Source organism: Scylla paramamosain, chromosome 12 (assembly GCF_035594125.1).
Source record: "Scylla paramamosain isolate STU-SP2022 chromosome 12, ASM3559412v1, whole genome shotgun sequence".
In the NCBI taxonomy this organism is placed as follows: domain Eukaryota; kingdom Metazoa; phylum Arthropoda; class Malacostraca; order Decapoda; family Portunidae; genus Scylla; species Scylla paramamosain.
In genome coordinates, this window is record NC_087162.1 from 7,404,412 (window position 1) to 7,421,198 (window position 16,787).

The 16,787-nt window shown below is 41.3% G+C and overlaps 1 protein-coding gene across 5 annotated transcripts in view; it reads left to right on the top strand.

Moving 5' to 3' along the window:
• The window catches only part of LOC135105647 (protein MON2 homolog), a 62,885-nt gene that overhangs the window by 30,621 nt on the left and 15,477 nt on the right, over positions 1-16,787 (top strand). For all 5 annotated transcript variants that reach the window (XM_064014014.1, XM_064014012.1, XM_064014011.1 and 2 more), the window contains 10 exons: positions 144-306; positions 3,456-3,600; positions 4,424-4,545; positions 5,130-5,261; positions 10,295-10,429; positions 10,966-11,127; positions 11,565-11,707; positions 11,917-12,082; positions 12,970-13,104; positions 14,026-14,154. In XM_064014014.1, the coding sequence (XP_063870084.1) occupies positions 144-306; positions 3,456-3,600; positions 4,424-4,545; positions 5,130-5,261; positions 10,295-10,429; positions 10,966-11,127; positions 11,565-11,707; positions 11,917-12,082; positions 12,970-13,104; positions 14,026-14,154 (1,432 nt within the window). The remainder of the gene's footprint in view (positions 1-143; positions 307-3,455; positions 3,601-4,423; positions 4,546-5,129; positions 5,262-10,294; positions 10,430-10,965; positions 11,128-11,564; positions 11,708-11,916; positions 12,083-12,969; positions 13,105-14,025; positions 14,155-16,787) is intronic.

Sequence of the window (16,787 nt, forward strand, 5' to 3'; positions counted from 1 at the left end):
ATAAACTGAATCTTATTTGGTTTGTGAAAAGTTTGTTCAGATATCTGAATGAATTTCAGTGATAATCTGATTTATCATTGTCCAGTATAATTAGGGTTTACTGTATTTATTTATTTATTTATTTATTTTATTTCTTTTTTCAGTGAACACCTTGTGCGATTGGCTTTCCAGTGCCTGCAGCTGGTTGTGACAGACTTCCTGCCTCTCATGCCTTGGAGCTGCTTGCCTCTTACTGTTGACACAGCAGCCAAATTTGGCTCTCAGACTCAAGAACTAAATATATCACTGACAGCTATTGGTTTAATGGTAAAAAAAAAAAAAATATCTTGGATCTGAAGGATTGATTTGTTGACTTTGCTTGATATCTTTTTACTATGTTTATCCTCCATTCTCTGGTTTATAAAGTCTATCATTGAATACTATGCAACCTAATTTTGACAATATAGGAATAATGTATCAGTGACCATGAAAAGGTTGGCTAATATTATTCTCTAGAGCCAAGGAAACTAAGGAAGGCAGAGTTTTGTAATTGGATATAGTTGTACATTACAACACCATTCTCCAATTGTTTAGTTTATATTACATCTGGGAAGAAATTAAAAATCAAAGTGAAAGATATCCAAGCAAACCCTCAAAATAAACTCATTTGCCACCTCAATATTTCACCATTCAAAACCAGTGTCTCTGCATGTACACCACCATATTTTCTAGCTACTTTACCTCTTTGTTTTCATCTTCCTTCTCTTACACACTTTTCTGAATTCTGTGATCAGTTCTTGCAGGTTTTCCCTGGAATCTGCAGCTAGAGCTGTGTCATCTGCAAAATGCTCAATAGTTCAGTTCTCATTTTCCCCCAGTTTCAGTTTGTAACAGTAGCATTCATCTCAAGAAGCACACTGTGAAGATGTTGAATAGCAAATGTGATCATGTATTTTTTGTATACCTATCATTTCTGGAAAATCTTCCCCATCTTCTCTCTTCAGTGTTAACAGGAGCTGTCCTTTCATCTTAATTATATGCCTTCTCTAAATCCACAAGGGCCACATATAAATCTTTACATTTCCTGAAATTTGGCACAACTTTTGGAATTTACAAGCCATCCTGTTCATTCCTAATTTGACAAGCAGCCTGTAGAGTAACTCAACTACTATTACAAACATTTTTTATGATAACTTAAGACCTGTTGATGTAGGAGTTAGCATGCTTGGCTCAGCAATAAGGACCCAGGTTAGAATCTTTGACTGGATGAAGGCAATTTGAGTTGTCTCCATTTATATTTTAGGGCTTTTACCAAGATTCATTAAGGTAATTTGGCATGGTTTCTGGCTTAATGGCTTAATGTTAAGTTCCCTCCCATCTGCTGACCACTGGGAATCATATAGATTGGTGATACATTCAGTGAACGCCGATCTTGCCTCATGGTGGCACAGGGTATTTGAGTAGCGTGTTTTACTTAAGGCCTCTCAGCAAGCATAAAAAAATGGGATGGGTCAAATTGACTTATTGGCATCTCAAGTGTATCTCTCCTCACTCACACCCATACCAACAATGACCAGTATTAATTTCCTGAGTCGGTATTCATTGTCTCTGCTGATGTGTAATTGGCTTTTTTCTCATGTTGAAATGCATTTTTCTCTGTTCATTTTGTAGTATATGTAGAGATAGGTGTGAGGCAGACAAGTTATGGTGATATCATTCAATCATACATCTTCACATGTTGGGCTTGAATGGTGGTGGTGTCGCAGAACCTGTGAATTAGAAAATGCGAAACTTCCTGAACCTCGTACAGAGATTTTTGTTAAGGAAGGCAGTGAAGAATTATCTTTTCACAGCTGTGGTGATGGCATCCCCACTGCCCTTTATCTGCCTTGCTATAAGAGTTGCACTAGAGTCAAACTACTTTTGCAGAAAAGCTAGAAGCCATGGGATAAAGATAAAGGGATGCCGCCAACATAATAGTGAAAAGACAATTCCTCACTGCTTCCCTGGATGAATTTTTAATTAAGGTTCTGGAAGTTTCATGTTTCTGAATTCACATGTTTTGCTATATTGACACCATTCAAACCTTACATCTGAAGATCTATGATTGAACGATATCACCATGACTGGTCTGTCTCACACTCATCACTACAAACACCACAGCATAAACAGAATATTATGTGTTTCACTCTGAGAACAGAGCTGATCTCGCATCACAAAAGACACAATGAACACTGGTCATTGTTGCTATGGGTGTGAATGAGGAGGAAGGATGCACAATAAGTCAATTTGTGTCGGCTCATTTTTTATGCTTGCTGAAAGGCCTCAAGTAAAATGCGCTCACCCAGTAACCTGTGCCTCTGCAATGCAAGATCAGTGTTTGCTGACTGTAATTATTCTTATGGTCAAACAGTGGCACAATTTACATTGATGCATTAATGATTTAGTAATGCAAGCAATATTCAACAGTATAAGAGATGATATCAGCATTAGTTTAATTCATAATGTGTAGTGAAACATTTACAGTGTGTGAACAAAACGTTCTTGGACTACACCCACAAAAAAACAGACGCATCTGATTTCAATTAAACTGTCATTCTCTTGAATGCACTACTTGCAAAACTTATGTTATTGGAATGGTTCCTGAAAGTCCCATTAGTTTTCCTGTGATTTGCATTAGATCCTCTTCATGACATCCAAACTTTGGACCTTTTATCTTAAACTACCTATATTTTAGAGTTGAGGAGGAACTTGTACAAAACCAAAATTGGTAAATAGGAAGATGTTTTTAATGCATTGTGAGGAGGCATGTTTTCATTGTGGGATCAGGCAACTGGCAATGGACTTAGCAGCAACACAGTGCATGTTCAGATCAGATGTAAAGATTTCGTGAACTGTTCAGATCACTCATTGGTGACATTATCAACTTGGATACATTTGTTTTTGACACTTTTTGGGCTGTGCTCATGGAAGGCCACCCTAACCTCTCGTCACCTTTCAGCAATGTTTTGTTATTGACCAGCTGAATTCCTAAATTTGACACAATTTATTGTTTGTTCTCTGTTTAGGTTTGAGATCTGTAGTGTTATTGCAAATTTGCCTGTTAATGTGGTCTCAAAAACAACTACAACATAGTCTTTGATGATGTCAGTGAGATGCCACATGGTATGCTGACTAAGTAAAGTTACTGCTTGCTCCTGCTCTATGCACATGACAGTCTTGCACTCTTTCATTGCTGTACAGACAGCCTATGAACTTTTGATTGCACTTCTAATAACTGACTTAGTGATTATTCAAGTTTATTGTTTCCTTTTATATTTCACAAACATTCCATTTCTTACATTCTCACCATTATGAGGTATTAATTTTTTCATATGTTCACCATGACACTGATTCCTCCTACATATACTTGAAGGTCTGTAGGGTTACTACAAAGCATGAGAAAAGTACTAATTCTTAAATTTCTTAATTTGCAGTGGAACATCTCAGACTACTTTTACCAAAATCAAGAAAAGTTACGAGTATCCCTCACTTCAGACAACCAGGTGTTTCCAGACTTCCCAGGGGTGCCCAACATGCCTCCATTTGATAAATTGTGGATGTGCCTCTATGCCCGACTTGGTTAGTATGGAATAACATCAAGTTGTCAAGCATAAGATAAATTTGCTTATCTTACAGTTTTGAGTTTTAAGAAGAGAGACTACTACAAGAGCTTTTGGCATGTCAAGGTTTATTTTAAAATTATTGTTATTTTTTTTATCATTTTGAAGTAGAAGGAGTCCAACCCTCCTGGTTGTATTTGTGGTTCTGTTGGAATAGAAAGCCAAGGAATTCTGCCCTTTTGTGTGTGTTGCCTGTTTGTATTTACTTAATTAATTGTAGCCACTGTTATCCACTTAGACTTGAAATTCTTGAAGAGTCCTTGCATGACCACTTCTGTATGCAGGTTTTACCAGATTTCTGTGCTTCTGTATGGAAAGCCATGTATTTTTCATTCCCTAGTACATTTAGTTTTAAGCTTCTTATGGCCTCATGCATCTCGTGAGTTCCATATAGACATCACTTTCAACACTATGCATTGTAATTTGATCTCTCTTTCCCCTTTAGAACTGGATTTTGTTGTAGAAGGTTTTTATACAATAAGTCTTTCAGGCTCTGGATCACTCATCTCCTTTAATACTTTTTGTAAAGTAGCCTTACCCAGCTAATAATTAGTAGCTACTGTAGAAGTCTATTCAGTTGAACCCAAAAAATCCAAAGACCTTACAAAATTGAGTTTTCCTGGCCGGATTTAACTAATAGTTTTTCCTTATCGTAATGTGGTGCTTGTCTCCACTTCAGATAGTTTGTCTTTTAAAACAAAACACATAATTTGTAATTGTGTAATAATTTTATTTCAGAAAGAAATAAATACATACAAATTACACAGTACCTTTTTTTTCAGGTGATTTATGTGTTGATTCTCGTCCAGCAGTTCGAAAGTCTGCAGGTCAAACTCTTTTTTCTACTATTGCTGCTCATGGGGCCTTGCTGCACAATCAAACGTGGCAGGCTGTTCTCTGGCAGGTAATCAAAAAGATTCAAGTTCAAAATTATGGGTTGATTGGAGAAACTGTGGGCTTGTCTCCCTTTACACTATGGCTCCTGTTCATCTTATGCACTGTATAAGATGTAAGCATAGCAGTTTTAACTTTGCAGAAGACTAGGTACTGGAGGTGGGGAGGCATGCTGTTTGCAAGATCAGAAAAGCAGTAAGTATGAAAGAAATGTTAGAAGGTAACAAGAGTTGCAACCTTGCAGTGAAGAGAGGCTCAAGTCACCCAGATAGACAGGAGTTGAGGAGATGAAATACTTCTGATTCCACACTTTTCAAGAGAATAGTATGAGTGGAAATCCCCATATATGTGAAGCATACTCCTTTTTTTAATTTGATATATTTTTTTTTTTATATGTACATTTTCCAGTGTTAGAAATAATGATATTTACCTTTCTACTTTAGGTGTATTGCAGTAGTGTAAAAAACAGACTTAGGATTGAAAATAGTCCTGTAGGTACCAGTTTTCATATTGTTCCAAAACTTTTTTAGACTAAGAGACATTATTATTCTTTTCTTAAACTTAATGATATTGATGCTAACTCTTTTCAACAAGGTGCTGTTCCCCCTTTTGGACAAAGTTCGACAGCTGTCAGATTCTGCTAGCACTGATAAGGTGGACCAAGGTGGAAATATCCTGATTCATCACTCTCGAAATACGCAACAGAAGCAGTGGGCAGAGACTCAGGTTAGATTGTTGGCTGTTTGTTTCACTCCCTGATGTATGGCCTCATACATAGAACTGCATTTACCTCAGGGTCTTTTTTCCATCTCTCTCTCTCTCTCTCTCTCTCTCTCTCTCTCTCTCTCTCTCTCTCTCTCTCTCTCTCTCTCTCTCTCTCTCTCTCTCTCTCTCTCTCTCTCTCTCTCTCTCTCTCTCTCTCTCTCTCTCTCTCTCTCTCTCTCTCTCTCTATTTAAACATAGGTACATTATCACCCGAAGGCGCACTGCCGTGTGCAACCTATTTTAGGGGTGGGACACAACACACAAATACAAATATAAATATATATACATATATATACATTCTTTATGTTAGACTTATATTAATATTGTTAGCAGGGGGGTTGGGAACGAGCCCCTCCAGTGGTGTGCTGCTAACTTTACGTCCTGGGTATCCATCCCCCTGATATGAGGGACGGAGGACGCAAAGACGTTCCATAGTCTGGAGACTCGTCCCCAAAAGGTGCGCTGGTGTTGGCTGGAGCGGGAACGTGGCACTTCCACTGAGTCACCACTGGATGACACCGTTCTCGTGTCCCGCGAGGTGACTTTGGTGGGCAGCCGTAGTCCCGCCAGATGTGGCACACCCTGCACCTGTGCCTTGTGGAACACCACAAGGGCTGCCACGTCCCTGCGGTGTTCTAACGTGTCGACGGGAGTCTCAGGATGGGCTGGAGCACCTTCTGCTTCCACCAGTCGCAGCGCCCGTCGCTGGATGCCGTCGAGCTTGTTGATGTGTGTGGCAGCACAGGACATCCAGGAGAGGGTGGCATACTCTAAATAAGGCCGTATCTGGGCCTTGTAGAGCAAGAGCCTCCCTCTCCTGTCGAGCAAGTTGGCCACCCTCCTCAAGGAGGAGACTCGGTGTGAGGCCTTAAGGGCAATGTGTTTGACGTGGCGGTCAAACCGCAGCCCTCGATCCACCTCCACCCCAAGAATCTTGACGGACTCCTGGAGTTCGAGAGGAAGGCCACCAAAGCTTAGCCCTCCCTCCACTGCTGGCTCGGCAGCGGGGGATCGAGAAACTGCCATTGCCTGTGTCTTCTCCGGAGCAAAGGTCACCTGCCAGCGTGCCCCCCACTCCTGTATTACCCCAAGCTGCTGATTGATCTCTTCAGCAGCACGCACACTTTCGTGTCGAGGGTAGGTACAGGAGAGAGTGCAATCGTCAGCATAAGCTGAGACCGCCGGCAGCTGTCGGAGAAGATCGTCCACGTAGATGTTCCACAGGACTGGCCCCAGCACTGAGCCCTGTGGCACTGACGCTCTCACCGGGAGGGACTCGGATGCTTGCCCATTGACAACGACCTGGAGGGTCCTTCCTTGGAGGTAGTCGCCAAGGAGCTGAAGGAGGTCACCCTGGATCCCCTTTGCCCTCAACTTTTCCAGAAGGCCCCCATGACAGACCCTGTTGAAGGCGCCCGCTATATCCAGGGCCACCACAACAGAGTCGAGGCCGCCGTCAAGGGCGTCCTGCCAGCGCCCGGTGAGGAGCATGAGGAGATCGGAGGTGGACCGCCCAGGTCTGAACCTAAACTGTTGGTCCGAGAGGAGGTAATTGTCCTGGAGGTGGCGACACACCACATCTGCCACCACCCTCTCGAACACTTTCACCACCACAGAGAGCAGGGAGATGGGTCGATAATTTTTTTGGTCAGACCTGGAGCTCCTCTTGTGTACGGGAACTACCCGGGCCTCTTTCCACACTAAGGGTATTTTCCCGTAAGCAGGCAGAGAAGACTGTGGTGAGGGGTACAGCCAGCTCACGGGCACATTGTTTCAAAACGTGCGGGCTGATGTTGTCGGGACCGGTAGCTTTTTGTACATCGAGCCCCTGCAGCAGACGCTCGACAAGCCCCTGCGTCACCTCCACCTTGGTTACAGTCTCTCTGCACTGCTGCTCCAGAAGAGGCGGTGACCTTTCAGGGTCGTCCACCTCCATCTTCCCGGTGAAAAGGGTGGCCAGCAGCTGGGCTTTGTCCTTGCTGCTGGTGGCCACCGTTCCGTCGGGCCTTGTGAGAGGAGGGACAGTGTCTTGACGGTTTAGGCCCTGTCTGCCCTTAACAAGGGACCACCAAGTCTTGTTGCCCACTCCAGGGCCTCCTAGCTGGCGCCGCAGGTCCTCCTCCCACCTCCCTACGGCCTACCAGCAGGTCGTCACCATCCTCTTGCAGGCCGCACGATGTAGGTCTTTGTTGCGCCGAGTAGGACTCTGCTTGTAGCGGAGCCACACAGAATACTTCGCCTCGGCGGCAACGCGGCAGCGGTAGCCAAACCAAGGCTGGTCCGTTGGTCTGGCGACGAACTCACGGTGGGGCACATGTTGCTCCTGGAGCACCAAGAGGTGGGAAGTGAAGGCTCGCGCCTGTACCTCCGCTCCACCCTGCAGGATGGAAGGCCAGTCAGTCCTGCGCAGGTCTCGGCGAAGGGAGCCCCAGTCTGCCCTATCCCATAGCCAGACTGTGCGAGTGGTGGCCTTGTCACGAGCCACACCCATGTCCACCTGGGTCAGGACAGCATGGTGGTCAGAGCTGCCCATGAGACCCAGCTGGTGGCAGCTGAGTGTGTCCTCCTCCAGGTCGGATATGACGGGGTCCAGGGTCCCGCCCCGCTCATCAGTGGGGAAGGTCACATGGTCCTTCAGGCCCTGCACCGTCAGGAGGTTTTCGTAGGCGTCGTGCTCCAGGTGGTGGTTGAGGTCGCCCACAAGCAAAAAGTGTTGGCAGCGGTGAGTCACAAGGAGGACATACAGGGCCTCCTTGAGGTACAGGAGCGAGTCAGGCCCTTGTCGGGGGGGGGCGGTACATGGCGCACAGCAGGAGGGCAGAGTGGTTGGCCAGCACAACCCGGAAGAACATCACCTCCAGCTGAGGCGGCGTGTCCACATCGAGTTGTTGTGCCTGCACTCCCTCCCTGAAGCAGACAGCCACTCTGCCTCCAGCTCTATTCCGTCGGTCTCTCCTGGCCCAGTGAGTGTAGCCACCTATTTTGCCGAAGGATGGCTCCACCTCTCCGTTCAGCCAGGTCTCCGTCACCACAACTGCATCTGCATCGTGTCGTAGTACACAGTTGTGGGTTAGGTCTCCGATGTTCGTTCGGAGACCACGTACATTGGCGGAGATAACCTTGAATTGGTGGCGGTGGCGGTCGGGCCTTACCATGTTGGAGGGAGTTGTGGTCCTGCCTGAAGGGGTGTGACAGGGCTCAGTTGGGGGTACCGAAGGCCGGGCGGGTTCCATTGCCAACCCTGAGTGTGGCCCCAGTTAACAGGCTGAGCTGAAAACGGGCGAGACTGCGGAAAGGGCTGCAGAAAGGGCTGCAAGTGAGGTGATACTGATGGGAAGGCAGCGGCCAAGTATCCCCCCTCCATGAGGACCTGCCGTAGCAGTCGCTCCTGCCTCAACTCAGCAGTCCTGGTGTGGCAGTCTTCAGTACTGTGGCCCTTCCGATTGCAGTACCGGCAAATCTGCGTGGGTTTGGCTGGGGTCTGTCTCCTTGAGGGGCCGGCCCCCTGGGTGGTAGAGGCTCCTCTGACCTCGCTGTTCCGGTTCTTTTTTTTATACTTTTTTTTCCTGGTGGTGGTATTGCCAGTGGTGCTCGTGGAGTAAGCCGGAACTGCTGGGGCTGGGGCTGGTGCTGGTGTTGCTGGGGGAGTCGGTAGTACTGCTGGCGCTCTCTCTCTCTCTCTCTCTCTCTCTCTCTCTCTCTCTCTCTCTCTCTCTCTCTCTCTCTCTCTCTCTCTCTCTCTCTCTCTCTCTCTCTCTCTCTCTCTCTCTCTCTCTCTCTCTCTCTCTCTCTCTCTCTCTCTCTCTCTCTCCAAACTAGTACACTACCCTCTTGAGTTTTGTACTTGATTTCTTCCAAAGGCATAGCACTAAACTTAAGGATCATGAAAAGTCAGGGTTTTGAAGACATGGAAAATGCTTATTTATTCTGGCCACATGGCCTAGAACTGTGAGTGTGTTTTGCCCTCACATCTTGCATGACACAGCGGTGCAGTGTCACCGCATCTAGGATTGTGTGAGTGTGTGTTTTGTCCTCTCATCTGGTGTGGTGCGGTGGTGCAGTGCCACTGTGTCTAGAACTGTGTGAGTGTGTTTTGTCCTCTCTTTTGGCATGGTGTGGTGGTGCATTGCCACTGCATCTAGAAATGTGTAAGTGTGTGTTTTTGTCCTCTCATCTGGTGTGGTGCAGTGCCACTGCATCTAGAACCTTGTGAGTGTGTATTTTTTGTTCTTTCATTTGGCATGATGTAGTGGTGCAGTGCCACTGCATCTAGAACTATGTGTGTGTTTTGTCCTCATTTGGCGTGGTGCGATGGTGCAGTTCCACTACATCTAGAACTGTGTGAGTGTGTGTTTTGTCCTCACATCTGCTGTGGTGTGGCAGTACAGTGCCACCTCAGCATGTTGCGACACTGTGTGGTAGATGTGGCTTTGTAGGATGCAGCAGTTTTGCAGCAGTAAGAGACGTCTCATTTGTTTGTGTGTTTTTACAGTGCTGGGCTGCCATCACTATGTAGTGTGAAATCAGTCTTTTTCTTATCCTCTCTCGTGTGCAAGCTGGTGTGACTAGTGTTGTGGTAATGTGTGTGATGCCAGTAGTAGGAAGACTTAACCTATATGCAATGAAATTACAAAATTTGGAGATAATGCATGAGTTGGGATGGTAAGAATTTAGGACTCAGTGCAAAAGTGGAGGATTGTGAAAGTTAGATAGCATAAAACTTGGGAGGGTAGTGTACACAGCTTCTTTTATCATATATATCACCTTCTTATCTGCTCTTGACAATACTGGTTCTCATTTTACATGAAACTAACATTTCAGACATTCTGTCTAAAATATTGTATCTTCCAATTCAACAGTTACAAAATATTTTGTCCTCTATTTCTTGCAAAGTTCAGGAAGCCAGTGTTTACTTTCAATACCAGTATTGATATGATCTTATTTGATTTTGTTATCTAATTTGATAGGATATATATATTTTTGGGATATTCCAGGTACTCACTTTATCTGGAGTCGCTCGAGTATTCAGCACTAAGCAAAAGATTCTTCAGGGTTTGGGAGACTTCCCTCGAGCATGGGCACTTCTGCTTGACTTCATTCATACTGCTGCTCTTTCTAAAAGCAATGAGGTTTGTTCATTAGTCTCCATGCTGCTGTATTTTTGGTATTCCTTCATAAAGGCTAGGTGAAGCTTTCATTTATTAGCAATGGTTTGAAATTATTTTTGATGTGCTCCTATATGTGTGGAGGGATCAGGCATAATAATTTCTAGGAGCTCTGCATTTTATGAGGTATGCAACATTTAAAGTGCAAAACCATCGAAAATTTCAGTTGATAAAAATTCAAATGTTAATTTTTTTGGCATTGCAGAATGTAGGAATTTTGTAGGACAGGTAGCTAGAGCAAAACTTATTTTGCTGTACAAGAGTTGTTCAGGACATTAGGGATATGCAGTGCTTAGAATATCAGGGATGGCTGCAAATGGGTGATGTAATGTGCTCCCTTGACATATGATCCTAACAGATTGTGACGAAAGGCAGACAAAACAAGTATCATTCTGTATCTTTGTCCTAGATATTCTACAAAAGCTTTTACATTGTGCCCTTAACTTTCATATCTGTAAACAAGGCTGTTGAGAGTAATTAAGGTTGTATTTATCTGTCAGGTATCTTTAGCTGCTCTTAAGTCCCTGCAAGAGATGCTTCAGGCTGGCCGGTCATCTGCTCCATCCACCTCGGGTTTACCAGAAGACTCCACTTCACCTTCACACTTAAATTTTTCAGTAGTACCAGAAGATTCCATTGCCAACTGGAACACTGCTTGGAAGGTAGTAAAAGCTTAGCTTAGTTAAATGAAACTCAGTCAAATAAATCTAGGTTTGTAGGATCTTGATTGCTTGTCAATTACACTCTGATAGAAGTTGCCATTTAACCTACAATATCTATGTCTATATATGTTTATCTATATAGCTTTCAGTAAAAGAACAATCATTGTATATTGGTCTTTTGATCATTTATGAATTATACATCTTTAAATAATTTTAGCAGTAAATTTAATAGGGATTGTGGAAGCATGATTTATGAAGTCAGTTATTTTTGTAATAGCATTGTGTAAACCTCATGTTTGATGGGAAAAAAATTTCCTCCAAAGAAACGGAAAATTCACAGGAAAATTTTGTTTATTGAAAGGAAGGGTCACTGTTAGTGCTAATTTCTCATTTGATATATCATGTTTTTATAATATTTTAATTTAATTTCTGAATAGGTTTGGCACACAATAGGAAGTGAAGTGACCAAGCCACCCCCAGATGAAGTGACACGAGGCTCAGATGCTTACATCCCTTCCCAGCCATTCCTCACTGCTCTTGTTCACATCTTCCCACACCTCTTCCTTCACATTAAACATCGGTGTGTATGAACAGACAGAGAGAGAGCCATTAGTCCTCAACATATTAGTTTATTTTATGACAAGTATATAGAATGGAGACACTGTATATGGTCTGCATGAATCTCAGATGTGAAAATTTTACTCTATCATATAGACGTTTTAATTTTTGTTGTGAGCCACTTCACCAGGGTCTTGAAAATAATGTTGAGTAAAATGGGAATTTTTTCAGCTTTGTTGTGAGTGACTTCACCAGGCTGGCCTCAGTTTTACTAGGATGTGTATCTGTGCCAGTACATGGAGATTCCTCACCATTCATCCTGCCATCCTTCACAGAGGTGGTTGTTACACCACTCCAAGAAGGCATACTTCAGGCTCTTGTAGGAGTGGAAAAGGAAGTAGGTTTCTTTTTTATGCTTATTGGTTATATTTTGATGCAGTTGTCACAGTTGCAGAAGTACTTGATCCAAGATGATATTTTGCAGGATGCTCCCTGGAGATTAATTCTCTAGATTTTATGCATGAGATGGTCTTGAAAATAGGTGGGCATTGTCGTGATAATTTATCATGATAATGATATTGAGTTATTGGTTATCTGATAATTATTTATCCTGCATTATCAATTCATCAGTATCGCTGATACTTTCAGTTCCAAACTAGCAATAACCAATAATCTTAATTTTTGGAACATGAGCATGTTGAAGTTTTAAACTTTCAAAATCAAATGTAGCTATTTTACTCAAAACTACTTTTCATTAGTGAAGAGACAGGAATTTGAATTTTTCTAAGATTTTAAAAATTTGTTCTAAAATAAAGATAAAGATTTGAATTTATCAACTTTTTATTTAAAATATCAGTATCATTATTGCTAGTATCAGAATTTTGGATTTATCAATTTATTGGTTATTACCTTATTGGGAGGTAAATTTATTGCCAGTTATCGATTATCGGTTATTGCTGATAAGGTTATTGTTATCAATTTATTGGTTGTCATGGGAAATTTATTGCCAGTTATTGATTATCAGTTATCACTGGTAAGGTTATTGTTATCAATTTATTGGTTATCATGGTAAATTTTTTTTTGTTATCATGCCCAGCTATGGTCTTGAATAGATAATGAAAATAAGGTTCTCACAAAACTTTCAGTAGAGTTACTAAGTTGATTGATCATGGTGAAATTTATTTTCTGTGTGAAGGGCAACAATATAGAGTCTCATTTAGAGCCCCTGAAAATAATTTAATTATGTGGCAGTGAAGATTATTGCCTTTTGTTTTCTCCCGCCAGATAACTGAGGGCAGTGGAGCATCTAGAGCCATGGTACCACAGTTGTTCTCCCTTTTACTGCAGTTTTCATCTTACAGCTGTCAGGCTCCAAGTTATGGCAATGTCCTCACCAGACCTCACACTTCAAAGGGATCAGTAAGTTTTTTGCATATTATGTATGCCTAAGTGCTCTTCTTTTATTTTCTGTTTATATTTTTTAGTATTGCTATTTTTCACATAAATGGATTTTCTTTTTTGTAGTTTTGATAAGCCTGAATATGACTTTTTATGTATGGAATTTTATTCTTAGACTAGCTACGTAACTCTAGTAAAAGTCAGTATCCTAGTGATTTATTTATTCCAATTTTAGTTGTAAACTAAATTTCTGCATTGTAAGAATAAAGTGTATATATATATATATATATATATATATATATATATATATATATATATATATATATATATATATATATATATATATATATATATATATATATATATATATATATATATATATATATATATATATATATATATAGTGAAGTCTATCATTCCATTTGTCATAATTATAAGAACTACATTTATGTGCACCAAGTTAAACACAGAACTTACAAGAATTGCAGTCCACCTTACTATTTATCTCTCACCATCCCTAATAACATATGTATTATTCATGTGTTCCATGCATGTTACTGAAAATGTTATGTGAACCTCCCTGAAACAAAACAGGAAGTGAGTAATCCAGTTCTTTCTTGCTGAACTCATTTTAGTGGTATAGTTTATTATGCTCTCCAGTCATCAAATGTTCTTAGGGAAAGCTCTCACTACTTTTAGTGGAAATCATTGTTTGCATGCCAACACTATACACTTAATGTGTACATTAGTTATTAAATGTCATTAATGAATTGTACTTTCAGTTATTTCATGCACCCCACTCCCTGTATAAGGTACTAATTAGTGAGACTTAAGTGCACTGTTTTGGACTTGTTATATTGTAAAATATAAAGCTTGTTTTGCTTCTGCTATATCCCTGTAATTGAAAGTAAGAAAACTAAATTTTTTAAAAACTTTCAACAGACGGACTGGGTAACAATGAATTTTGTGCCATTTGCTGAAAGATCAATGTCATTGGTGGTGTCGTTGTACCAGAAGACTTCAAATTGGCAAGAGGTTATTGAAGCAAGTGTTCTGAAGAATATTATTCAGGTAAGGAATGCAAGTATAACTTTTTATAAGCACGCTAACTACCATATATTTCAGTGGATAAGATGACTTTCAGATAAGACGACCCCCAAATTTCTGTCTGAATTTAGCGGTTTTAGCTGATATCAGTGGTACAAGATGACACTCAAACTACCAAACCATCTGTGGTATAGTTTGGATCAGTGAGCACCAGACAACTGAGACAGTGATATACCAGTATAATGAGTAAAATACCTTAAATGTATTACCATTAATAAGGTACCATCATCTTGAAGTGCAAAATGAAGCCTAAAATAAAATTTCCTTCAGGTGTTTTTGTGCATTTTTATGAATAAGTATGGATGGACAAAGATTGTGTAAAATTTATGTGTAGTACGATCAGTTTTCTCAAACAAAAAAAATCCTTGCCTTGCACTGCCTGCATGTGCTGGGCTGTCAGCCGCAATCTTTGCCTATATATTATGTTTCTTTTGATTACACTGATGTTCTTGAATTTTTTTTTTTACAGTATATGGACTTTGTTCCTGTATGATATTGCAAGCTGGAGAGATTCATCTTCTCCCCAGTTTGCTTTCCTTTGCAGCTTAACTTGGGGTTCCATGCCTTGAAGATCTTTATACAGCTCCTTCTTCAGCTTTGGGAAGAACTGGAGAATATTTGTACAGCCTCCTACTTTGTCCATTTGTAAACAATGCCAGCAGAGGGTTGTAGTTGTACTGCATTAAGTTTTGTTTACACACTTTTCAACTGGAAAACATTTCAGCGCATTTTCTCGAAATGGATTCCTATTTTACTATGTCTAACTTCCCCAAAAGTCGTAATGTAAGATTGTTTATCTACAATGGTATTTTGCGTAAAATTTTAAGGTCATTGTTTTTGTATCTGACGTATAGGACGACCCACTTTTTTGTGTCTTTTTAGGTTGATTCAGGTGTTATCTTATACACCAAAATATATGGTAATCTTATTTGTCGGTAGAATTTTCTCTTTATCACATAGAGGATTTACTCAAACCAGTAACTGGCAACCCACACACACTCTACTACCTGCAGTTAGCCAATGGTACTTGGACTTTGTAGCTGTGATAAAGAAAAGGTATTATATTCGTCTGATGCCCCCAGGTGGAGCCAAATTTAGCCTTTATTTTGTTTCCTATCACCCTGTCAACTTACTCAAAATGGTCACTAGTAAGAATAAACTAAAGGAGGTGGTAATCTTACACAGAGCTGGCCACGATCTCTCATTTATAGCACATCAGACAGGAGTACAGCAGAGGACAGTCCAGTGCTTGGTGAGAAGATTCAAGGATGCCAGGGAGGCAGATGCACTTGCCTCACTTCCCAAGTCTGGAAGGCCTCATAAGATGACCTGGAAGACCTGTGCACTTATTTCCCAGCAAGTTTTAAAGTATCCAAGGCTGACAGCACTGGAATTAAAGGTTGAAAAAAACTCAGAATTACTGGAAGATGTGTCTCTGAGGAATGTCCAGCAGATATTCCATGATGACTTGGGATACAAGTTACTTTCCCAACAAAAAGCCACTGTTAAATGCACTACAGAATGACAAGAAAACCAAATTTTGCAAAAAATACCTAGCATGGAATGAGGAGCAGTGGAAAACTGTGCTATGTAGTGATGAGGTAACTTTTACTATCACTGGGAGTCCTTCATCATGAGCGTACTGCAGGCCAGGCAGCGATTCCTTGGATCGTAAGTTCACATCCATGTTTGTTAAGTACCCAGCATCACTTATGGTTTGGGACTGCTTTACCTGTTATGGATTTGGTGAATTGGTGATTCTTCCTGCAAATGAAAAAGTGAACCAAGACAATTACTTAGAACTTTTGAGTGATGTGTCATGTGATTCTTTTGAAGAAACAAAAGCAAAAAGTGTTCATGCAGGATTTGGTTCCTGCACATGTTGTAAACTTTGTTACACAGTGGTTGACAGAGTGTAGGGTTCCCTTTTTTCATGATTGGCCTGGGAACAGCTCAGATATCAATCCAATTGAAAACTTATGGTCAGAAATGAAAAGATAGCTGCGCAGTATGGACACATCATCTGTGCGTAAACTTGAGGCTGCATTCACCTTAAGGCCAGCTTTTCACCAACTTATCTTCATATACTTGCATTAAATGGCCTTAAACACCTTAAGGAAACTGTAAAGAGTAAGGGTAATGTCAGTAAATACTGATAATTTTGATGATGCATGTGTATTTATAACCTTTCTCCCTGCTCAACATAAACTTTTTTTTTTTCAGGAAGCAACAAAACTTTCCATGCATACTGTAATCACATAATTTTGCATATATATCTTGTTTTATATAATACTCTTAAGTTCTTTCACATACTTTAAAATGAAACTTTAAAGGTAACCAGTTCCTTGAATATAGCTGTCTTCCTCATAGACCAATCACCACCTCATCAGTACTAGAAGATTGACCTCTGGTTAGTTGGAACATCTCTCTCTTCATAGTGTAGAGAGAAAGGAGGAAGAGGGGGTGAAGATATATTATGGATAGAGTATTCAAAGTATGTATTTGATCTTTTGCCTCTTGTTCCCATTTCCTGAAAGAAAGACAGAGAGAGAGAGAGAGAGAGAGAGAGAGAGAGAGAGAGAGAAAGAAAGTCATCA